General features: G+C 33.9%; 3 protein-coding genes across 3 annotated transcripts; 2 read left to right on the forward strand and 1 right to left on the reverse strand.

Moving 5' to 3' along the window:
* Positions 1-806: 806 nt before the first annotated feature.
* Positions 807-7,897, reverse strand: LOC109152395 (protein argonaute 4-like). The gene is made up of 23 exons (XM_019300053.1): positions 7,729-7,897; positions 6,240-6,469; positions 5,949-6,154; positions 5,629-5,847; positions 5,417-5,553; positions 5,229-5,326; positions 5,026-5,123; positions 4,677-4,845; positions 4,475-4,591; positions 4,294-4,401; positions 4,095-4,157; positions 3,850-3,963; positions 3,587-3,752; positions 3,375-3,487; positions 3,122-3,259; positions 2,878-3,008; positions 2,661-2,726; positions 2,159-2,222; positions 1,966-2,077; positions 1,793-1,866; positions 1,497-1,591; positions 1,373-1,404; positions 807-1,281 (listed from the first exon to the last, which is right to left on the reverse strand). Exons 2-23 carry the CDS (start codon positions 6,465-6,467, stop codon positions 1,100-1,102), a joined length of 2,730 nt encoding a protein of 909 aa, XP_019155598.1. The 5' UTR covers positions 6,468-6,469; positions 7,729-7,897; the 3' UTR covers positions 807-1,099.
* Positions 7,898-16,098: 8,201 nt separating this feature from the next.
* On the forward strand, positions 16,099-19,566 carry LOC109152426 (calmodulin-7-like). Its single transcript, XM_019300112.1, has 3 exons — positions 16,099-16,290; positions 17,249-17,618; positions 19,375-19,566. The coding sequence occupies exons 1-3, from the start codon at positions 16,215-16,217 to the stop codon at positions 19,403-19,405; spliced, it is 477 nt and encodes a 158-aa protein (XP_019155657.1). The 5' UTR covers positions 16,099-16,214; the 3' UTR covers positions 19,406-19,566.
* A 1,697-nt stretch (positions 19,567-21,263) lies between these two features.
* Positions 21,264-22,137, forward strand: LOC109152209. The gene is made up of 2 exons (XM_019299797.1): positions 21,264-21,726; positions 21,953-22,137. Exons 1-2 carry the CDS (start codon positions 21,264-21,266, stop codon positions 22,135-22,137), a joined length of 648 nt encoding a protein of 215 aa, XP_019155342.1.
* Positions 22,138-25,463: the final 3,326 nt, after the last annotated feature.

The following is a 25,463-nucleotide window of genomic DNA, read 5'->3' on the forward strand; positions in this document are numbered from 1 at the left end:
AATTGAATTAACTCTTCAGTTATATTTTGTTGTGTCATTTTATTTTATTTTTATACTACTAAAAATGATATTTTATCTACATCATTTTGGTTAAACTTGCACATTGCTCTTCGTAATGTAATTTGCCTCTCATGTTTAATTTATAAGTTGTTACACCATTGTTAAATATATGTGAAATGTAGCCCCTCAAATGAGAAGTCTCGGGTTCGAACTCCGTGGGAACATTGACTCTTTGTGCTTCAGTAGGTTGAGAAAGTATGTATAAATATATATAGTATATTGTAATAGAACCAATAGTATTCAAAATAATAATAATAATAAAAATATATCATAATAAATGCGCCCTAAAAGATTTGAGTGAAACATAATCTTATACCTGAAAACTATAAATTCAATTATTATCATAATAAATGCCCAAAAAAAGAGATTGAGTGAATCATACTCTCCCTGAAAATCATAAATTCAATTCTAACACTATCTAGCGATGAGTGATTTGAACCGCTAATGTAAAATTTGTGAAACAACTTGTGTAACTTGTGAGACAAATGATGTGTGATTTGAACCCTCACGTGAAATTCGTGAAACAACTTGTGTAATTTGTGAGACAAATGATGTGTAATTTGTGAGACCATTTGATATGGGATTTGTGAACTCTAACACCGCTCATGTATAATTTATGAGCTATACCACAAGAACAGTATTTACTGCCATCACCCAAAAAGTAATATGGACATACAGTAATAAGTTACCCAAAATTCAACTATGCTCCATGTGTAAAAAAAAAAAAAAAAAAAGATAATAGAAGAAAGAAAAGCAAGGATAAGATACTCAGATTAGGTAGAACCAAGTCCTTAAAATAAACCACACTCCGACAGCAAGTTAAGTGGAGTCACATACTCCCCCTCCCCATCCATACAACAAATAATGTCTTCCAAAACATTTGCATGGGAGGGGAGGGACAACCATAAAAAGTTAAAGAGCAGTACAGCCTAAAACAGTCTTAAACTTGGTCTGATCTGGTCTGGTCAACCGCATAATAACCCATACTTGAAACTATATTTACAATCCATTCACTGTAACAAGCAGGCACGCAGCCTTTTTAACAGAAGAACATTGAACTGGACACTTTCTCCTCCAGCTTAGGCAACTGAGGAACAGGAGCTGGACCACCATTCTTCCCACCACCACCACCGGGGTTTGAAGATGTGTCAGATGAGCCCTCAAATTTCATCCATTGTCCCAACTGGGTCGCAGCCAAATGAGCATAGCATATTGGGGCAACTGCACGGTTAACAACCCCAATTAGGAACAATACAATAGAGATGAGCAGAGCAATCTGTTTAATCGTAAGAAATCAAATCAAGAGAATTACCAACTGATATGGCAGTGGTGCTTCGTTGGTACCTGCAACAAGAAGACAATAATTTAGCCCGTGTTCAACAAACTGTTACTTCTCAGTTAATTATAATTATTAACCATTCGGGAAAACCACTTACACATAGGATAAGTTGTGCACAAGTTCTTGTAGCTCATCTGCAGAAAACCCAACCTCATCCAGAAGAACATGGTAATGAGTTGGTCTTGTGGTCCCCTGTAAATGTAGATAATTATTTAGACGGAAAAAGGAGAACATAAAATGTTACACAGAAAAATGGTCAACAATCATTAATCACTTGACTCTGAGAATTATAGAGAGATATAGACCTATCTTCAAAGGTAAATGAGAGGGCAAAATTTTAGGACATCCATTTAGAATGAAAAGGTTATTAAGTGAAAAAGGAAGACAACATACAATCATTCCTGCATGGGCACACAAGTAGAAGTCATTGTTCCTAGGATGGCAAACTTTATTGTCTATGATTGTCCCTGTAAAAATAAATTAATAACAATAAAACTTGTAAGGTACTTCACCTTGAAACAGTAAGCAGGAATTTATGTATTCTCAAATGTGATTCTGTGTATTACCTGGTGGAACATTATCAGGAGACGAAGACTGAAAGAACTTAGTATGATGATTCTTCTGAGCAATAATAACCACAAACTTGGGTGACCATTTCTCGTCAAGAAATTTGCAAGCCTGCATTAAAAGGTGGAAAGTGAAGTTCAAGAATGGATTTAAATTTTAGATTTTAGATCACGGCCTACTACAAATTGTTACCTCAATGATCTGATCAAGCTCAATATTCAGTACTTGATTGAATTGGGATTCACTGACACCATCCCTGCAAGTCATGGAAAGAAATCAATAAAACAAAATATTGAGCAAGCCAAAAAATAAGTCACAACTATACAGACAAACAGCAAAGAAAAGGCACATGAACAGAGGTTAAAAATCAACCAACTTCTGCAGAAATGATTGATTTAATGACCCTTTATAATAACAGGCTACCAATAATATCCCAAATTTGCATTAATAATCACATGAAAGATTTTATAATTACTGAATCAATTGTCAATTCACCTCATTGAACAGACTCCTCACATTTCTTTCCTACCCTGTAAGTTCATGCTATGTCCAATTAAAATAACCAAATTTACCTTTCCACAGCAAGGTTTTTACCTTCAGGTACAATGGGAATAGATCATGGAGACATGGACCAATACAACTAACAAAATTAATTTTTTAAAAATTGACAACAAAATGGTGGTGCAAAAGATACCTGAAGATTATGATTTGATCAGGCTTCCTTTTTCCAGAACTAACATAAAAGTCCAGCAATAGCTCCCTGGAAAGCAAAATGATTGACATAAATATTATAAATTGGAATCTAGCCATGAGATATAATCTATACCAACAACTTGTAGCTTCAAATTCATTTCCCATCAGTTCTACTTTTAGATGAAACTACACCCAAAAAAAAGGAAAAGAAAATTCACCTCATAATTCCTTCATCCTCAGTGTCAGAGACACGTTTAAACAAGTTATCAATCATTTCAACCTTTGCAGACTGAGTACGCACTGATGCTCTATAACGAGAAATCGAGGGCCACTGCCTTGAGCTAACAACCTGTAAAAAGTTTATAATGAACACGAATTGTGCTAATAATCAGAACCTGACACAATGCGAAACGGTACACAGCTAAAAAGAAACAACAGATTACTTGGGACTTGCAGACATACCGCTGCAATTGAGGGGACATCAGTCTGACCAGGAGAGCCATGTGACACATCCATTCCAAGAATAATTGTAGGAGCTTTCGACACCATAGGAAGTGAAGGAGAATGCTCCACAGTTAACATTGAATTTAATCCACCAAGCTGATAAGAATAAAAAATTTACAAGGGAAGAAACATGAGACTAAAAATATGAAGCATTTAAGGTGGCAAGGAATATGCAGACTCATAGCAGCAAACACGAACATATAACTCTCACCTTGGCATTAATCTTGAGAAGACAATTAGTTATGTATTGATCATTTACTCTGGTAGGTGCCATGCATTGAGTCACTATACCATATTCAGCAAGATTCTTTCGTTTCCAAGGCCCTTTCAGTTTTAAATAGGTCAACAGTTACATGTTAATATGCTTCTGAAGGATAGTTCATTCAGAACATTAATAAAGGGGAAAAGATAAATTAGGCAAACCATATATGTCACAATTCTTTCTTTCAGGAAGGAGACAAAGGAGAAACTTTGGTGCCCCTGGAAGCTTGGATTGGACCTCTTCAAACATTTTTTCTACTCTGACAAGAGGTGGAGCCCTTCTGAATTGTGGACTTTCCTCAAACACATCAAAAGGGGCTTCCACAGTCTTCAAAACAAAAATTACAGTTAGTAGAAAAATGAATAGCCAATCATTTCTAGAAATTTGGTATACTTCATTACTTATGATGCAATATAGAACATACAATTCCTTTCATTTCTCCACACTTAATCAAATCTCTGACAAGACCGCGTATGTCACATCGTGCAGAGAAATTAACAACAGCCCAACGTTCAATCTTAGAGGGATCAACAAGTCTCTGTCCATCCACACACCCAAAAAAGGTCAGGAAGAAAGCCAAGTGAGGTGTCAATTTGTGGAGAAAGCACATCACATTCAAATAACAAGAAATAAAAATAATAATTAGTATTTAACATCAATTTGCCAAACCTTGTTATTGAAGTTCCATCTCCCATTTCTAGGGAAGAAATCCTCTCCATTTCCAACTTTCAACTGTTTAAAACCAACATCCATGTTAGGTTCCGCTGAGTCATGTACGATAGTAGAATACAACTAGAAATTTAAAAAAGAGACTCGGGTCTCTAGTGGTTAAGGGAACTTTATATATCAAGTTTACAGTATTCCTCACCTTAGGGGCAGGAAGAATGCGCCCCTCAACCTGAGTGAAGTTACTGCTGATAGATATGCCACATGAACGGAGTAGTGGCTCAGCATCATAGTTATTGATTTTCAGTGCCTGTTAGAAACAACTGTCAACTAAGAGCATGAATTAAGTATTCGAGTATTCTCGTAGTGTAGGGTACACATACATTGCTTAAAACTTGCATCCTCTCTTGAGGCTTCTGTCTAGATTTCTCCACCAGGGAAGCCCTTTGAAAGGTAGACAGAGCTTTTGTGTACCGTTGCAAGGACACCAAAGTGCACAGCTGAAGCAATTAATATTATTAAAACTCAACAGTAAAAAATAAGGGCAGTAGATTGAATTTTAAATCATTCAAACTGATCCATTACCTCGATAGGGAAGTATGTTGGGCGTTTTGGCTTTCCGACATTGATGCATGGTAGCTCAGCAGAATAACGCAAGTCTATGTTTCGGTGATTGACAAAATAATCATAAACAGTCACTTCAACCGTCTGAACTTCTCCATCATTATCCTTGCCCCTTTGCTTCAAGGAAAACCTAAAAGCACGAAAAGAAAATATGGTTAATAAATATCAGTCCCAACTCCCAACAGCATAGTTGAGTACTCCCAAAATACCCAAAAGAGAAGGACATTAATCTCTAGTTGGATAATTGCATCAATGATCAAGTCTTAAGATAAATGAATAACATGGAAAGTGAAAGAGAGAAAGAACATACAACTGCTCCCTGCAGCTCTTCTCACTCAATCCAGTTATCTTGTATTCCTGATTTGTCGGACTTGTCTTCACTCTCAAATTTTTCAGCATTCGCTTAGCCTGGTCAAGTAAATGCCTATCAGCTGATGTACAATTTATGAATCAAAAGCAAACCTGAAAACACATGTGAGCAGTAAACAAACAAATCAAGTGCAGAACATTTACCTTGGCCCAATCAAGGCTAAAGGGGTCCTTTGCATTTTGATTAGCAATTAAAAAATCTACTACAGGACCAGGCTGAATAATCATTGTAGTGGATACATCTGCAGTTATAGGGAAAGAAAAAGCACATTATTGAATTAAATTGGATGAAATAAATTGCAAAAATATTGAGCAAGTTGATAAAATGTTACCAATGTTTAATGACAAGCCATCCTGAGCAGTCCTAAAGCTTGAATGAAACCCTCGGCAGCCAAGAACACCACCTCCAACATCAGCAAAATTCTTTGGGTCATTATGGAAAAAGGACTGGCGAACAAGCAGGCAACCCCTGAGAAGAAAAAAAAAATGAATCAACAGTCATCAATTAAATCATCAGAAGAGACTATGGTGTTCCTGTACTTACTGCTTGGCTGCATGCTGTCTCAGGATGATATCCAAAACTCTCAAGGCTTCTTGAGAGTTCTCTGACTCTTGACCACGCAAAGCATTTGCAATTGCCTGCATAGGAATCTTAGCAGCAAAGCTTATCTCCACCTTATAAGTTTTCGAATGGTAAGGGCGCCTTATCCTTTTCTTGTCACTCTCATTATTGGGACTTCCAGGACTGCAGTTACCATTGTTCCTGTACTTAACAATAGAATAGTAAGCATACATGTAGTAATAAGGATGTAAATGACTAAACCACAGGTAAATACACAAATCTAGGAAGCTTCAAAGATCAACCTATTTGATGTAACATCTTCAAGTACAATGGTAAATTCTAGTTTGTTTCTTGGGAGGGCACCAATGGTGAACAAGCTCTTCTCACCATCATATGCAAATTCTTTTCCAGCTAATTCTGTATCATATGTTTCATGCACTCTATCTAGTACTTTTCTACCAATGCCTTTGCCCTCCACTGGACGACCATCTTCATAAAAAAGAGCAACCTGTTCAAAAGTTAAGTCAAGGAATGAGAATGATCCATGTAATTGATATCAAAGGAAAATGCTTAGAAGTATTGTGTCAACTTACACTGTAGTGAAAGAAGTGTCCATCAACTTTAGCCACATTCACTTTAAAGTGATTGGTAAGGATAGGGACCTTTTGCCCCTTAGTTCCAAGGTTCCGCCTAGCCATGGGTACACGATTAGATTTCTTTTTTACTGGCTCTGCTTCAACCTGTGAAGGAGTAAAATCCGGAGGAACAGGGGGAGGTGGCGGCAGAGCTTCTGAAGCCCCATTGTTGTCTTCCCCAGACATCTCTAAAACCCACAGCAGAACAATAGAGTTAAACCAACATCTTAAAAATCTCATCCAAGGTGTCCTACCCAGCAAAAGTAATGCAGCAAACAGAAAATAATTAAATATTACTATTGTGTATAACTAAAGTTCACAGCTAAAGTTATACACAATCTCTGCTCATCATCACCCATGTGCATCAAAAGGTAGGGTGTATAATTGTATATCAAAATGCACAAGTATTCTAGTTGTATGCCCCAACCCAGCTAAAACAATAAAAATGCACATTAAGTTGTACAAGGAACAAAGAAAATGACGTGCACTTTGTTCTCCTGGCTACACTCTAAGACAAGCAGAGAAACTTGCTTACATAGATGAAACATGGAATTCATAAAAAACCGCAACAGACATAAAGGTTTTCGGAACATGCACAGTTCTAACAACAACCACAGACAGCAGCATATAAACATCACTGCACACTAAAAGATGAGGTAAAATGTATTGAGTACACAAAAATAAGGTTCTTCTGTTTTACAAAAGAAGATTGACAAAATTCAAGTTGATTTACAAAAGATGAGCCAAGCCTAAAAAATCACCATCAAAATCTCCCAGGTATCCAAATCTGAGACATGCATGACCCTCCCGCAAGCCTACCCCACAAAACCAGAAAAAATAAAATAAAATAAAGTAAAATAAAATAAAATAAAATAAAGTCAAATTGCTACAGAGACACAAAAGAGTAAAAATATCACACCACCAGAGAATAGTAAAATCTGTAATAACAGCACAAGGCAGAACAGCATTGTACGGAGTAACTATTTCACAAACCTCAGCTCCTTGACTCAGCAAATCTATAACAAAAAATCTCAAAAAAAGAAAAAAGAACAAGTGGAAAGCTTTTCAGAGCACATGATTCTATTTTTCCCTTTATTTTGTATGCTCAACAGCAAAAAATCCTGTCCGTTAACCTTTTCAAGCAAGTTCTCCTTCAACAAAGTACGAAACATTTTCCAGAAATCAGGAAAAACACACATGCAAGCACAGAAACACTTCAAACAAAAACGAGAAAAAACAATAGATCAAGTTATTTCAAAATGTATACTAAATTCAGAGCAAAAAATCCACAGAATTATAAAAAAAAAAAAAAAAAAAAAAAAAAAAAAAAATCTAGAAAACAACAGACAAACAACACAGAAAATGAAAAATCCACAGAGAATCAGAATCAAAAATATATCAACAAATAAAATCAAGCAAAATCGCTGCCAGAGAACACGAGGCTCACCGGATGTGGAGAGAAATGAGACAGAGAACAAGGAATCCAAACCCTAAAACTCTCTGTCAACGGCGGAAGAGAGGATATATTTAAGAGAGAGAAAGTGAGTGAAGTAGAGAGAGAAGGTGGAGTTACAGAGTGAGACTGAGGCTCATTAAATAGAATTGAGAGATTTCTCCAAACAAAAATAGAATAGAGAGAGAAAGAAAAGGGTTGGGAGGAGCTAGTGTGACATGTAATGTAAGACAGCTCAGTTGTTAGCAGAGCCCGGGATCCTCTACGGTTATGGCCATCTGTATAGGTTATATATCAAAAGGCTTAGATTAAACCAGAGCATCCAAACCACATTTTCTACCTATATTAACACATATGCTAATAGTATTAGGTATATCATCATATTAGGATTTCTTTTGGTATAATTAGGTTTCTATCGTCGAACACCCTACGGTTATGGCTATAGGTTATATATCAACGGCTTAGATTAAACCAGAGCATCCAAATCACATTTTCTACCTATATCAACACCGATGCTAATAGTATTAGGTATATTATCATATTAAGATTTTTTTTTGTATAATTAGATTTTCATCGTCGAACACACTACGATTATGGCTATAGATTATATATCAACGGCTTAGATTAAACCAGAGCATCCAAACCATATTTTTCTACCTATATCAACACCGATGCTAATAGTATTAGGTATATCATCATATTAGGATTTTTTTTTTTGTGTGTGTATTTAGGGTTTCCATCGCCAAACAAAGTGATTAATTTTTTCACTAAATTGTATACACCTCTTTTGGATGGTACAGCTGGCCTGGATAATATTAGGACATCTCTAATATGGGTAGAAAAATAAGAAAAAGGATTAGAGAGGATATATTTATTCATCGAATAATAAATGTCATGTGTACAAATTCGTATCCATATCCGCATCCACATTCACTTTGGTACAAATTCAATCTAATTCGTTAATAGCGGATTGGGATAAGGGTCAAATGGACCCTTCAACTATAGGCAAAACTGCAATTAGACTCTTCAACTTTATAAAAATGCAATTAGACCCTTTAACTTGCTATTTTGAGTCAATTAAACCCAATTATAGATTATTTACCTACAATAACCGGTCAAGAATTTCCGGTAACATTTCCGGCGAAAAATCCGGCCGGCAACAACGCAACAACAAAAAATGACCAGCGCCTTCTCCACTGACCGAACTGGTCGTATTCTCTAGTTAAGAAGGCGACCAGTTCGATCGTCTTCTCCACCGGAGAAGGCGCCGGTCAATTTTTTTTTTAATTTTTTTTTGTTGTTGCCGTCGAATTTTTTCGTCGGAAATGTCACCGGAAATTTTTGACCGATTATTACAGGTGAATAATATGTAATTGGGCTTATTTGACTCAAAATAACAAGTTGAACGGTTTAGTTGCACTTTTGTAAAGTTGAAGGGCCTAATTGCCCTTGGCAAATTATGCCCTGGACATGTGTCCACAATTACGGGCACAAAACGACGTCGTTTTTCAAAAAAAAAAAAAAAAAAAAAACGCGTCATTTAGTTATAAAAAAAAAAAAATCGCGCGTGTTTTGTTGTTAACGGCGTTTTTTTTTTTTTGATTATGAATGTACAGTTATGACGTTATGAATGTACAATTATGCAATTATGAAATTGTGAACACAAAGCTCTAACATTATGAACTTACAATTATGAACATATAGTGATAAAATTATGACCATGGAGCTTTAAAATTGTGAATATAGAGCTCCGAAGATTATGAATCTACAGTTATGGAGTTATGAATCTACAGTTATGAGATTATGAATCTACAATTATGGAATTATGAATGTACAGTTATTGATCGAATTATGAACAAAGAGCTCTGACATTATGAACTTACAATTATGAACATATAGTGATAAAATTATGAACATAGAGCTCTAAAATTGTGAACATAGAGCTTCGAAAATTATGAATGTACAATTATGGAGTTATGAATGTACAGTTATGGAGTTATGAATGTACAGTTATGGAGTTATGAATGTACAGTTATAGAGTTATGAACGTACAGTTATGGAGTTATGAATGTACAGTTATTAACATATAGTAATAAAATTATGAACATATACTTCTATAACGAAGCGGTCTGAAATTTTTTTTTTTTTTAAAAAGGAGATAACAGTGCCGTTAGGCACTGTTACCCGTGTCCAGCATGCATGATGGACACGGGTCCATAGCATAACGATTGATTGCCCTTTTGCATATAGTTCAAGGGTCTATTTAACATTTATCCCTAGCGGATTTGATATATTGAGTGCATATATGATGACATATTTTAAATTTTTAAAAAAAATCCTAAATTTCGTATAATACAATATTTTAAGCATTTAAAAATTAAAATTACAATTTTCAACAATCCCATTACAAACAATATCAAATTTTAAAATACAAATAAATAATTAATTGATTTAAATTTCAAAAGAAATTATATTTCAAATATTCCTTCATTTTAAATCTTCATTCATCTTTACCGCAACGTTGAAATTGTATTTATGATGTCGTAAATAGAAATAAATCTGACTTGAATGATTAATGATATATTGGGATTATCTCCAACTGTACAAGTAACATACACATTGTCAGTACCGGGTCCACCTATCGGGTAGAGCCGGATCCAAGCATCACCAACCTTACTGCACACCTGCCCGACCTAAATCTCATACCTAGTGTGGTTTCGCGGGTCAAGAGGAGATTAGTATCAATTGCTTTGACCGACTACATTAGGTCGGGGCCAATCACCCGACATGTTAGCCAAATCCAATAACAGCGGATTCGGTGGAACCAGAAATCTATGAACACGTGGGCGAATTAGCATGGGCCCCAACCTTGCCGTGTGAATGGGTTTCATGTGCCATGCATACGGAAGGACCGGCATATGTCATCTTACGCCTCCTATCAATATTGCATTAAATGATGAGGATGGAGACTTTTGCCATTTTTTATTCATTAACCTTTAGCTAAAAAAAAAAAATTAAAAAAAATCATTAGCTCAGGAACCTATGACCCACTTTCATGTAAGACGAGCTTAAAGACTTGAACCAACAAGCAGACTTATGCATGATTCATATGTTGTAAAAATAACATAAAATGACATTTTAAGTGTATATTTTGTCGTGCAAATATTGGTGGGTCCATTTTTTATTTGGGTCCGATCAAATTTTATTCGGGTTTTTCGTAGTGAGACGAATATATTGATATATTGTACGCTCAAAGTAGACTCGTTAGAGTTGAAAAAATGAAGGGAAAATGCTTTAAAGTAGTCTTTGTCTCACATTGGTTTCGAAGGTGGGTTTGCACCACTATTTATACAATAGACTTTCTATGGATTATTGAATTGTATAGCATATAGGCTATCTCTCGCGCGCATGGGGTGCAAATCAAATCTCAAAATGAGCCTGAAAAGGCTTGACTCGTGTACGTTGGCACATGCAGGCCAAACTTTTGTATATCTTTCCAACGCAGAGCCACTGAAAGGTGAGCCGAGGTTCGATTCGTCCAAACCAATGAGCTAACGAGCCGTGGCCAACCAACAACTCGCCATTGAGTCGTGGTTCGGCCCTCGGGTAGCGACCGTTATAAGTCTTAAATCAATTACATAATTAATCTTTAACTAATTTCAATTTTGAATTCCATATTTAATACTCAACTACTGGTCCGTGGTCTGTTGTTACAAGGGTTACAAAACTGATATAATATCAATTTTAAATGGCATGTTGAATACTATTGAATCCTCAACTCCTATATAAGTCGTTGTTGATAAGCAGATTTTTACATAACGAAAATTCAACTTTTCTCTCCCGAAACTCTACTTATACTCCTTTATTTCCTTCTGTGTTATTCCATTGCTCTTGTTCGCTGGGTTCTTTGTTTGAGTGCTCAAATATTAAACCGTAGTACGTTTTATTCTGTGAAACATAGACCGCAACACTCTTAGCACATTCGTGAGACGGCAAATAAGATTTTAAGGAGAGAGTGATTCGCTCGACTCGTACTAACCACCTACCCGCGATCCATCCGTCCCTATGCTTGAAGGCTCCTCTTCGATCCTTCGTTTCAAGTAAGTGGAATTATGTTTTAAACGATAAATCCATGTTCTGTATAGTTGTATATAGTTGCTGGTTGAAATTATAATCTACATGATTATAAATTCCATTATTTTGTTTATATATATATATATATATATATATATATATATATATATATAGAAAAATCGACTTATTAATTTCCAACACCATATACGATCCGATGCTCGTACATTGCGTATTTGTAGAAATATACGTATTTACTACATAATAATTGAATAATACATAAAGTTGAAAAACAACAACTGAAAAATAAAAACGTAAAATCATATGCCAATTATAGAAATTAAAAATTAAAATTGAATATATGGACTACAGTCGCCGCTGCAGGACACTCAACAGTTGTGTGTGTGTGGTATGCCTCCCATAAGAATAATCCTCCATGTAAAGACTGTGGAAAAATCTTAGCTAACGATAGAGTAGGTGTAACAGTTGAAAAAATTAAGGAAAAAAAAAGTATTTTCCATAAATATACAAACTTTCAAAAGTTTATAAGATTTATATTTATTATAAAAATAACTAGTTCATTCTTTTTTACCTTATTTCTTAGTAATTGATTGTTTTAGATGAACAGATTAAATCCACTAGTAACATATTTTCATTAAATATATCTGCATCTCATTTACTTTAAGTGTATGAGGATTTGACAAATTTGGCGGATTGGAGCTCCAAAAGAAATACTAATAAGTGGGTTGAATATAATTATTGTACTAGAAAGTCATGAATTTGACTTTTACTAGAATTTGAGTCGAGTCCATTATGTGTGTATCTTTTTGATCATATAATGTGTGATTTGTAAACTATTACACAAAAATAATACAGAATATTTACCTCATACACATTCTTAAATAATGGTTACAAAATTATCTCGTTATTTTAAGAACAAAAATACAATAAATTTGTGCATAGAATATAATATTCGCTGGAGACATTATAATAGTCCATTAAACATAATCTAGAGACAGCAGTCCGTAACTACCCTACCATAATGTCTCATTACAGTTTTGCATTTTCTTTAATCGAGGAATTAAAATATTTAATGAGTATATTAAAATTGTAAGTAATACAATATAAAATTGTGCTTGGATTGATGGATTCTTTAAGAAAGAGTTCATATTTCACTTTATTTACAAACTCCATTTTTATAATTATATCTAATGTAAATGAGTATAACTTGTACTCAAACCTTCAATATTACAATCATATTATTATAATAATAAAAACAATACAAAAGGAGTTTTAACTTTTATTCGAACCTCCAATCTTACGATTATATTAATAAAAATAAGTCTGTATAAACAACTCAGTTAGTCACAAAAGTAAAATTTAAAAATAATAATTCGAGATCAAGTTTCACCAGCAGCAATGTAAGAGAAAGATAACAAAAAAAAGTTACAATTTAAATATCACTTCGAGTTATCAGACAATGGAGCCCTCTTTTTATGTTGTCTGCCTCGTTTATACTGCCTATATGCCAGTATGTCCCCATTTAATGCTTTTTTCCGGTTTTGCCCCTATTCTTTTCCTGGAATGCCTTAACCCGTACATGTATGGTTAGTTGTTATTTTACTTTTTTATTTTTTTGTGCGCATGGTTTAGTTGTTACTACCTGATCTTATCTATTGTGGCGTACTGGGGTCCACATTGGTTGACGGGACGGTTATTTACTCCCTACCGAAACCTCGTGACGTGCGAGCTATGACGGCGTTAGGGTTTTTGACGGCAAAGTTAACGCTTACGGAATCTTCCTTTGTACTTTGAGAATGCAACCGATGAGATTATTTTGACGGATCCTGAAATCGTATTTAGATTTCACGAGGGCATCGCGATGACTGGGCTAGTGAATTGCACGTGAGATTCTCGTGCCTAACAATAGTAAAAGGATACACGGTACTATTTATTCTCTTAAAAATTTATGATTTTTTTTTTTTTTGCTAGAGGTAAGGGTTAACTAAAATGGACTCATCCATTTTTAACCATGGTTAAGACCAACACTTCGATTCTTGATTTTGGGTATGAAATCGTCTTAAATTTCTAGGCTAGATGTCCTTCTAATAGAGATATCTACAATTCAGCGAGAAGATTAATTACTGTGTCCGACGATTAAAATTTTAGGCTACACCAAAAAAAAAAAAGAAGAAGAATTACTCTACAGTTTCGATATTTTAGTATATAATGTAAATCATGTCACTAAATGGTCTTTAAAATTTTCAATATACTTGACATTTACTCTACATGCTACGATTACTAGCAAATATACCTATTGACTTTTCTTGAATTGAGTTATGTACCATGACAATCCACAATTTTGATTAGTGGTTGTGAGTTTTCTCATCATAACAAAATTGTTTTAGTTGCTTATTTTGTTTGAAATAATCATGTTTTTGAAGTTTGATCACGTGACCATCTACTTAGAATAATAACAGAAGTGTCATCACATTACATAATAGTTGACATTTTAATTGCTTAAGCGAACAGAAAAAAAAAAATCCCTAAATAGGCCTTTATGGGCTTTGAATGCAAATTATTGTGTGGACTATGGTCCACATAGTGTTATGTGGACTATAACAAAAAATACATTTTTAATATACTAAATGTACATTATTTTACAGTATATAATATAATGTACATCTAGTATAAAAATAATGTATATTCCCTAAATATAATATATATTATTTTTGTACTGAATGTATATTATTTTACAGTATACAAAATATGGTCCACACACTAATGATTGGGCTTTGAGCTATTTGGATTTGGAGAAGAAGAAAGATATTTTTGGGCTCAACAGTTTGTTGGGCCTAAAACCAAATCCACAATTTCTTTTGCATAGGCTGCACAACAATTATAATGGGGTGTTTGGTATAATGAAATTGTCATTCATATCAAATTTTGGTAAATTATTGTGTGGACCATGGCCTACATAGTGTTATGTGGACCATAATAAAATGTACATTTTTAATATATTTAATATATTAAATGTACATTATTTTTGTAGTGTATGTATATTATATAATATAATATAATGTACACTCAGTACAAAAATAATGTACTTTCCCTGATTACAATGTACATTATTTTTGTACTAAATGTACATTATTTTTATGCTAAATGTACATTATTTTACTGTATACAAATATGGTCCATACAACTTATATAGATCATGGTCCACACAATAATAATTGCCAAATTTTATAAAATTGTAATTCTATGGTATAATTCACGAAATTAGGCAAATTATCTTGTGAGCCTGAGTCCACCTGAAATAATAGAGTCGAATCTAAAATACATAATTTACACACTGAAATTCAAAATATACACCGGAGATGCCATTATTTAAAATCAAAAAATTATTTTCGTCTTTAACCAGTTATTTTTGTGTGTGCCCATTTAGTTCTTAACTATCAGTCTTATCATCAATCATCATAAGACAATTTATTGTTTTGATTTAGTCACCGCCTAACACAATCTATTAAATCCCAAACAATAACTATGAAATATCTCTCTTTAAACGTCATGCAAGCACGTGAGATCAAAGCTATCAATTTACACTTGGAGTTAACCGAGTATGCTAATATACACTATTCGTTCCATTTAATGTCAATGGCTCAATTTAAATTATTTGCAATTCAAATTTTTATAATATTAATTTAAAATATTGTCAGGATTAGGGACCAAAGTTTAAACTTCGGAAACGATAATGTGAGAATTATGCTTGAAATTGACAGATCTCTTTGGGCGTAACTACAATTGGCTATGTTTGCTGAGTCATTAAATCACTGTAATTTACATCGTTCCAAATGCTCTGTTGGGCCAGGGTGTAAGGAACCCTTGTAATCAGAAATTCAATCTTTTGGGAGAAGAAAACAACAATTCCAAACTGTTTGCATGAGTAATTCAACTAGTCACAAAATAAAATAACCTTCTCTCAAAAACGTTTAAGCCTGAAAATTAAATTTTGTCACAAATAACGTTCGTGTGACTCTCTCAAATGGGAGGTCATGGATTCGAACCTTAGTGGGGACAGTGTTAACTCATTGAGCTTCATTAGATTGAGAAAGTATATATAAACTGATAGTACCTATAACAGGTCAATAATACTCAAAAAAGAAAAAGAAAAAAAAAATCATTTGTGTACTTTCTCATAAATCAAATATTTGAAATTAATGTAGGAAAAGTAAAAGAAAAAGCATCAGATGCCTTACTCTTTTGCTGTCTTTATAATTGTTTTATTATTAATAACAGCCCATTCGCTCCCAAGCTTCTTCGTTGACACATAACACTTTCTCCTTTTTCTTCTCTTCTTCTTCGTCTCTTTCCCTCTGAATTTTCTGCTCCCAATTTCTCCTCTCCCAATGGCGGATCAGCTCACCGACGATCAGATCTCTGAGTTTAAGGAAGCCTTCAGCCTCTTCGACAAGGACGGAGATGGTCAGCTCTTCCTTTTATTACGCACAATCGAAATATATTGTCGGGATTCTGATATCACAGTCTCTGATCTAAACACTTGTTCGTTGTTGATTATTTTTTTAAATGTTTTGCTTTTATTTGTTGGGATTTGTTGATTGTTACCGGATTCTGATGTGTGATTGCTTGATTTATGAGCTGGGATTTTGTGATCCGCATCCACGTTGACCTTTAAACTGTTCTCGGGTGATTGATTTGATTTGATTTGGATTGTAAATGCTTGATGATTTGTTACGTATTTTTTTATTTTAATAATGATAGATAAGCTCTGTTGATATCCTATAAGGATGTCTAAATTGTGTGATTATCTTTGAAAGTTTTGATTTTGATGAATATAGAAGTTAGATTGTGCACATGAATGTGCAGATATGTTCAGTGTTATTTTGGATCAGATTTCACTATGATTCGTGTGGAAATGTGATTTTTGTATTGAGTGAGTTTTGCACTTAAACTATGCTTGGGAATAGTAAACCATAATCAACCTCTAGCTAGCATTTTATTTGTTTCCCTGAAATCTTTGAAATTTTTTGTATTCATGGGATTAAATTTAATTTCTTTATCTGAGGGATGGAGTGATTAAATTTGTTTTAGATTCTTCTAATTGAATTCATTGAGGAATTGTGGTGACCTTTTTATGGATAGTTTGTGCTACATACAAATGCAATGATACATTTCTTCTTTTGGATCATAATTCCAAATGTGCATCTGGACACCAAAATATTTGGAGCACTTCTGTTTTGTTGGTCTGCAATGTGTTAGAATGTTGCTTCACCTGCTTGCCTTCTCTTTAAAAGAGTGACCCTTGAATCCTTGATGTCTATTTTCCAGAACATATTTTATTATTGACCTAATTGCTACATAAGGGATGAACAGGGGCATATGTTTTTCAAGCTTCATGTGATTGTTTATAAATTTGGTGTAGGATGCATTACTACCAAGGAGCTTGGAACGGTTATGCGGTCGTTGGGACAGAATCCTACTGAGGCTGAGCTTCAGGACATGATCAACGAAGTTGATGCTGATGGAAATGGGACAATTGACTTTCCAGAGTTCCTTAACCTCATGGCTCGCAAGATGAAGGACACCGACTCTGAGGAGGAGCTGAAAGAAGCTTTCCGTGTGTTTGACAAGGATCAGAATGGGTTCATCTCTGCAGCTGAGCTTCGCCATGTCATGACAAACCTAGGTGAGAAGCTCACTGATGAAGAGGTTGATGAGATGATCCGTGAAGCTGATGTGGATGGGGATGGTCAGATTAACTATGAGGAATTCGTCAAGGTCATGATGGCCAAGTGAGAACCTGATCAATCCCGAATTTAATCTTTAGAATTTAAAAAAAAAAAAAATCAAAACCAAAAAAACAAAAAACAAAAAAATGAAAAAGAAACAGGGCATATAAGCTTGAGATTTCATTTCTTGTTAGGATGCGTTCTTTGGTGCTATTAACTTTGTTTGGGTGTTTCTCTGTTTTCTCATTTGCATTGTTTGTAGTGCTACTCTTTGGTGATTTTGTTTGCTCTACCCCTTGTTTTTAGCATTCCGGGTTGTACTCACTTCTGGTACTTTCTTCCCCTTTGAACCTATCATTTATGCACTTCTGTGCTTCTTTCTTATGAGTGAATTATTTTCTACTCCATCATCTGTCAACTGCTCTTGCATCAAGATTATGTGATTTTCATTTTGAATATATCAGGTTCTCGTGTTCTATGTAGCATTGTTACATAGTTACATCCTAGATTATAGTACTAGGATTGTGTTTTTTTTTGGGACCAGGAACTATAGTTAAGCTTTGGCATATATTCTCATTGCCCATGAAGACGACGTCTAAGCATTGGAATCCCCTCTGTGCGTGGTTGGTTGTGGGATTTTTGTTTCTACTCCATTGCCATCCCTAAAGGTTTTCGTGATAATAGGGAAAGAATTCTGCGCGTAAATCAGAGGTAATGGAGCCCCATATTCTCATCCCTACAGGTTTCCATGATATGGGAAAGAATTTTGCCCATAAATCATAGGGGAGAATCGAATTTCAGGTGGGAACCCTAGACATGGATTCCATAGAGATTGAAACTTTGGTGGATGGAATGAAACAAAGAGAAAAAGAATGGAAAGTGGCATGGGCATTGATGGTCTTACTCTTAGGAGAGGACATTGCACAATTATGTTGTCACAATTTAGTGGGGCAAGTACTATGGCACTAGGCCACACTGGCAAAGCATATTCCTGTTTTTGAGAAAATGACCCAACTGTTTCATTTTGTATTGTGAAAAGGGAGGAAAAATAGAACGCATTTCAAAATTGTACAAAATATGAAAAAATCCATTTGCAACTTGAGTTTCTTGTCCGAAACTCAAGTCACAAATGAATTTCTCAAAAACTAAAATATATTTTTTTCTCGCTAAAATACAAAAAAACACATGTTTTTCTTGTATTATACGATAAACGCATCTTCTTTACTGATCCTAACTCTAGTACTCCACTATAGAATCAAAAGAATTTATACACCTATGCACCATGGAGCATTGAAGGGGCTCTAGTTGTCCCTATCCTCATGGACCAACTCCCACACACATATATATCCATTGTGTGTATCTTTTCGGTCCTCGGAGAGAACACGACTGACACAGATTCATGCCGATGGACCAAAAAATCTTTGGAATATATACTTTTTGTTTTGATTTACTTTGCGTCAGACTCCACTTGACACTAATTTCATTAGTAGGGAATTTAAATATGTCAATCTTTTTAGCGTAAATACATATATGAGTTATACGATCATTTCTAACATATTTTAAACGTTATGTTAAGAATTCAAACCAAACATTGGATTAATTATTAATAGAATAAAAGGGACTACATATATTAGCTTAGTCCTTAACAAAATATACCCTTTGTGTCATAATCTTATTTTTTGAAAGTACAAGATTCAGAATGGCGTAAATAAAATGATGTGAATTTCTCCAAGAGACTTGAACAGTTAAAGATTCTAATCGACACCCCAGTTTTAGTCACTGAAAATATTGATTTGTGGATGTATATTGCTTCTTGCAGAAGGCGAGAGAGGATGATGATGGAGGACTAAGGGATTTAATTGACTACAATATAATGAGAATAGCAAATAAAGGGTAAATCTGGCATTTCACTTGGTGAGTGGAGCAGAATAGCAATATGCTGATTGAAGGCTTGTAATACTAGCTAGCTTAAATAATGTTTGAAGTTTGATATGAAATAATGTTCGTGTAACATTTTTATTCGTATTATTTACGACAATATATAATTTACTCCCCTTGCCCTTTAATATAGCTTAAATAATGTTTGAAGGCCTGGCCTGAACGTTCATGGCCCAATCATCAAAACACAACCCAAAACCTATATTCTACCCAAGAGAGATAAAATCGGTCAATTATATTATTGGTCCTAATATATCCAAAATAAATAAACTCAACATATCATATATCCGGTCGTTATATCGTGGACCGCGGTGTACGTGCACCGCGGTCAAAATGACGCTGTTTCTTTAAGTAAAGAAATGACACATCTTTACTTTTAACGGAGCGCGTATTTTTTGGTGTGTTAATTACTAACTGAATCTACAGTATATCTAAACTGACACTACATTGTATCTAAAACGACACGGCCTCACGTATTATTTGATATATTATCAAATGAAACTGCAGTTATATCAAAATGATACTGTAGTTGTGGTGAAATGAAACTACAGTGTATATAAAATAAAACTGAATAACATTTCACATATTTGAGTGTATATTGTGCAATGAAGCTGTAGCTATATCGAAATGATCATGTAGTTGTGTTTTAATGAAACTATAGTGTATATAAAGTAAAATTAAATAACATTTCCACAGATTTGAGAGTATAAATATCGAATGAAACTCTAGTTATATCGAAATGAAACTGTAATGTGTTGAACTGAAACTGCAGTGTATACAAAATAAAATTGAATAACAGAGTTACTTTTTGCGGAACGGTACAAAATGAGTGCCGGTTCTTTTCATTAAACAAAGCGACGTTATTTTGAAGCTCAGTGCATAATCAATTATGCACCGTGGTGCACGATATAATTTGTCTCATATATGATCAACAACAACAATCAATATTAATTCATTAGTTGTTTTAAAATGAATTCTTAGGTTTTGTGTTTTAATTATTTTTTGGTACTACCTTCAGGACTCAACCTACTGGAGTACAAAAAATCAAATAACACTCCTACTAAAGCTCAAATTAAAGAGAGTCACTTCATCCCATTAGACAACAAAGTCATTGGTCTGTTTTAATTATATTCTGCTAGTAACTTAGTGTGGTTACATTTGTGTTGAACCTATAATATAAAAAAAAAAAATTAAATGTGTAATTCATCATTCAATTTATTAAATTATTAAAGTGAATTGAAACTCATGGTAATGCATGATTGACTACATGAATAGCCATTTTTATTGCAATGTAGGAAGTACACATTATGATGAGATAAATTCGTGAAGAAAAAAAAAACAGTTGTAGAACATATATCACATGCTATAATCGGATAATATATTACGGAGTAATATTTAACAAAAAATATTTAATATTGATATTTTTCCAATGTCGATAAAAAAAAACTCAAAATGGTAATGCATTATAATAATTTTATAAATAAAAGTCTTTTAATTTAATTAATAATAATAATAATAATAATAATAATAATAATAATAATAATTCTCCATTAATTAGTTCAATAATAATTTAGTTTATGTAAAATATAATGCGTTATTAGCTGATTTAACTCCAACTACTACTTACTCTTCCACATCGATCAACGTATTTTCTTCCCCCCAATTTTGATCAAATTTTTTTGGTATAAATTTGTTATATATTTTTCTGAAATTCTCTACATCACCACTCCCAATTCTGAAACTTCTGCGTTGCATTCTTTCATGCAAGAAATGAGGGCGTTTAAGCCAAACAATCCAAGTGGTGGAGGGGATGAAGAAGAAGAAGAAAGGCGTAAAAAGTTTACCGATATCTCTAAAGATCTAAGTTCTTTGTGGGGGAGAAAGAAGATGCGAACACCACCCGAGGCGGAGGCGGCGGCGGCGGAGGGTTTATTGAACCTGGGGAGAGGTAAAGAAGGCCCCTACTGCCATAGCGCTTGCTTTCGCGATGGGATCGGCCGCCATTTGTTCTACTGCAACTGCAAGAACCCAGCCGGTGAGGATAATGCCGCCGCTCATCGCAACAAGGTACCGGAGGCTTTTGATCTCAACCAGCTGCCGCCGCCGCCGCCGCCGGAGAAATCTGATGATGAAGAAATTCAGGGCGGAGGAGAGCCACATGAGGCGGCGCCGGCGGCCGCCGCTGAAGGAGATGAACATATCCAGGAGCCTGGCAGTTCCAATGAAGATAGTGGTATGTGTAGTTACCATTTATATATGTGCTTTTGATTCATTTACAGACACATAAATCTTTAACGACTTATACATAATTTTTAGACCAGGGTCCATAATAATTGCATCTTTTTGTTCATCTACTAAATTTTTAAGACCTCATTTTTAGATTGAATTATTCTTTCTTTTTTTTAAAGTTTATCCAACTCAAATAGATATTTTTCTAAAAAAAACATAATTGATGCAAGAAATGGAAGAATCCGGTGGCAGCTCCAAGAACTCGCCGTCGTCGCCGTCGACGGACCCGGACCCTGTTTGCCCCTACTGCGATAGGTTTTACTTTGGCGGCGAGGGGCTCGGCAGCCTGTTCTGCTGCAACTGCGGTTACCAATCTGATGAGGATGCCCATTACAAGCCGCCGCCGCAGGAGTAAGCTGATGATGATGAAATTCACGGCGGAGGAGAGCCGCCTAAGGTGGCGCCGGCGGCCGCTTAAAACATATCCAGTCAAGATAGGGGTATATATGCATGCATGTATAGTAAGTGCTGTGTAATAATAATACATATAAGCTTGGTCAGTTTGTGTAATATCCTACCAGTTTCGCTCCTCTTACGATCACATTTTATCTTTTATACAAACATTTACTTGACATCATTTTTTGGGTTCATCTACTTGAATTTTTGTTGTAATGAAATTTTCAATAGCTTATATTTACCTAGGGTTGACATACTTTGTACCTGTAATTAATAGTTTATGTGTCGTAAATAAATTTTTAATTGAAGTCACATAACATATTAACTACATATACATATCTAATAGCAAGGTTAAGTGTATACACATAATATATTATGCAGTATTTAATACTTAACTTATTTTGTTTATGTAGTTAACAATTTATGTGTTTGTAGTTACCATTTTATTTGTTCGTCGTAAACATGTTATGTGTCTATTTACAATCATTATGTTGTGGAACCGTACTAGATGAACTATATGTTTATAATTATAAAGCTATATATTTATAATTTTTGAACTTCATATTCATAATTATTGAACTTTATATTCACAATTATTGAACTCTATGTTTATAATTACTGAATTATATGTTCATAATTATAAAACTATATATTCATAATTTTTTAACTTCATATTCACAATTATTCAATCTCTATAGAACTATATGTTAATAATTTTTGAACTATATATTCAATTATTCATAATTATGAACAGTTTTGGAGCCGTATCCACCTTGCAAGGTGGACACAGTTCCACAACATAACTTGCCGTCTATTTATTTACCGGCACATAAATTGTAAATGACATGTACAGAATAAATCAACTATAGACACATAATTTTTGTATCAAAATTCATAATACAAGATGGACCTAGCTAGGTCCATAGTATAACAATTGCATCTTTTTGTTCATCTTGTTTTTTTTTTTTTTTTTTTTTTAAGTTTAATTACGAATTTTATCAAAAAAAAAAAAAAAAAAACATAAAAATATAACGGGGTCAACTCACTTTGTATTAAAATGACCGAAATGTCTTTGTATTTAACAACATTTCAACGATTTTGTTGACGGAGGACAAAAAATGATCATGCCACAATAATACTATGACTAAATGTAAATATTCTAATAAAAATGGACTAAAAGTGAACTGTCACCTATAAATCTAGGACAAAATTATAATAGATTTAACTCAAAATTTATCAATATTGACAAAAATCCAACCCAAAATATTTCATCGGATAACATTTTCTCAAAATGGTGAAAATTTTAATTAGTAAAAATCCAACCAAAAATTTATTGTCCAAATAAACTATTACTGATAAGATCATGGCTTAATAATCAAAACATAGCCCAAAACCAATATTCTACCCAAGAGTGATAAAATCTATCAACTATATTGAAATTAATAAATAAAAAACAAATGGTATCAATGGGGGATTAATATAAGTATGATACATATTTAAATGTATATTTTATAGTTAGTGTTTGTTCAGGCTAAAAAAACCATTAATTTTATTTTATTTTTGAAAGGAAAAACAACCATTAATTCATTAGTTGTTTTAAAAGGAATGATGAGGCTTTGAATTTTAATTATGTTATGTCAGTAATTATTCTGTGCTTGCATTTGATCTCAACGAGCTTCCGCCGCCGGAGGAATCTGATGAAGAAATTCAGGGCGGAGGATAGCCGCCTGAGGTGGCGCCGGCGGCCGCGGAGTAAGATTGAAGAGTTCTGATCCAAATAGAGATAGGGTTCTGTGTAATATCCTAGTTTCGGTCACCTTTATCTTTTATACAAACATTAGCTTCTACCAATTTTTACTTAATTGACATCATTTTTTTTGTTCATCTACATGAATTTATGCTGTAATGAAATAATTTTCAAGAGCTAATATTTATAGATGGTTTACATATTCTGTATCTGTAATTAATAATTTATATACTGAAGTCATACAAAAAATTTGCATTATTGTAAGTTTGTCAAAATGAAGAAGCACCATCCTTATAAAGCCTGTTGATGGGATACAGGAATCTAAGTTGGTACTCATACTACTCAAAAACTACATAGGGTTTTGAGTTAGGTATACCGTTACAATACATATCAACTATGGTAGGAGATCCACACTGCTTCGGCTATTACGAGGTTAAGTTTCTCGTAGATTATACTCTGTATGGTTAAACTCAACATATCATATATGATCAACAACAATCATTAATTCATTAGTTGTTTTAAAATGAATTTCTTAGGTTTTGTGTTTTAATTATATTCTACTAGTAACTTAGTGTGTGCTTGCATTTGTGCTCAACATATAAATATATAATATATAATATATAAAAATATAAATGTGCATTTAATTATTAATTTATATTTTTAGTTGATCCAAAATTCACCATTTAGTTTCTTATTAAAGTCAAACTCATGATAATGATCAAGGCCGGAGGTAAACGAGTCGATTGAGTTGAGCTTAAACTGAAATTTGACTGAGTGGCTCGCGAGCTGCTCGACTCATGGTTGACTAATTCATGAATAGTCTATTTTATTGCAATGTAGGAAGTACACATTATGACATGGGATAAATTCATGAAAAAAAAGTATTTCTAGAACATATATCACATGCTATTATCGGATAATATATTACGGAATAATATTGAACAAAAATTGATTAATATTGAATTTTTTTTTTTCCAATGTTGGTAATAAATAAAAAAAACTCAAAATGGTAATGCATTACATTAATTTTATAAATAAAAGTCTTCAATTTAATTAATTAAATAATAATAATGATGATAATTCTCCATTAATTAATTAAATAATTTATTTTATATAAAATATAATGCGTTATTAGTTTTGGCGAGTAAACATCAACTCCAACTACTCCTTACTCTTCCACATCAACGTATTTTCTTCCCCCCAATTTTGATCAAATTTTTTTGTATAAATTTTTTCTTTTTCTGAAATTCTCTTTATCGCCACTACTCCCAATTCTTGAGTTTGTTTTTCTTGTTTGGAGAGTTTAATTTTGTGCTGCATTGTTTGAATTCATGCAAGAAATGTGGACGTTGAAGCCGAAGAATCAAAGTGGTGGAGGGGATGAAGAAGAAGAAGAAGAAAGGCGTAGAAACTTTATCGATATCTCTAAAGATCTTAGTCCTTTGTGGGTGGGAAAGAAGAAACGATCACCAAGGCCACAGCCACCATCCAAGGCGGCGCCGGATGAAGACGGCGGCGCCGAGAAGAGAGGACCGAAC

This window comes from Ipomoea nil, unplaced genomic scaffold (assembly GCF_001879475.1).
Source record: "Ipomoea nil cultivar Tokyo-kokei standard unplaced genomic scaffold, Asagao_1.1 scaffold2403, whole genome shotgun sequence".
Lineage (NCBI taxonomy): Eukaryota > Viridiplantae > Streptophyta > Magnoliopsida > Solanales > Convolvulaceae > Ipomoea > Ipomoea nil.

Bases quoted from the DNA above. Each gene is read 5' to 3' on its own strand.
- LOC109152426 (XM_019300112.1), top strand. From the start codon at position 16,215: ATGGCGGATCAGCTCACCGACGATCAGATCTCTGAGTTTAAGGAAGCC. The intron at 16,291-17,248 runs GTCAGCTCTTCC...AATTTGGTGTAG, and splicing joins CTTCGACAAGGACGGAGATG to GATGCATTACTACCAAGGAG. The intron at 17,619-19,374 runs GTGAGAACCTGA...TGCTTCTTGCAG, and splicing joins GTCAAGGTCATGATGGCCAA to AAGGCGAGAGAGGATGATGA.
- LOC109152209 (XM_019299797.1), top strand. From the start codon at position 21,264: ATGAGGGCGTTTAAGCCAAACAATCCAAGTGGTGGAGGGGATGAAGAA. The intron at 21,727-21,952 runs GTATGTGTAGTT...AATTGATGCAAG, and splicing joins CAGTTCCAATGAAGATAGTG to AAATGGAAGAATCCGGTGGC.
- LOC109152395 (XM_019300053.1), bottom strand. From the start codon at position 6,467: ATGTCTGGGGAAGACAACAATGGGGCTTCAGAAGCTCTGCCGCCACCT. The intron at 5,124-5,228 runs GTAAATGTTCTG...TTACTTGACCAG, and splicing joins TTAGCCTTGATTGGGCCAAG to GCTAAGCGAATGCTGAAAAA. The intron at 2,727-2,877 runs GTGAATTTTCTT...TTTGCTTTCCAG, and splicing joins GAGGATGAAGGAATTATGAG to GGAGCTATTGCTGGACTTTT.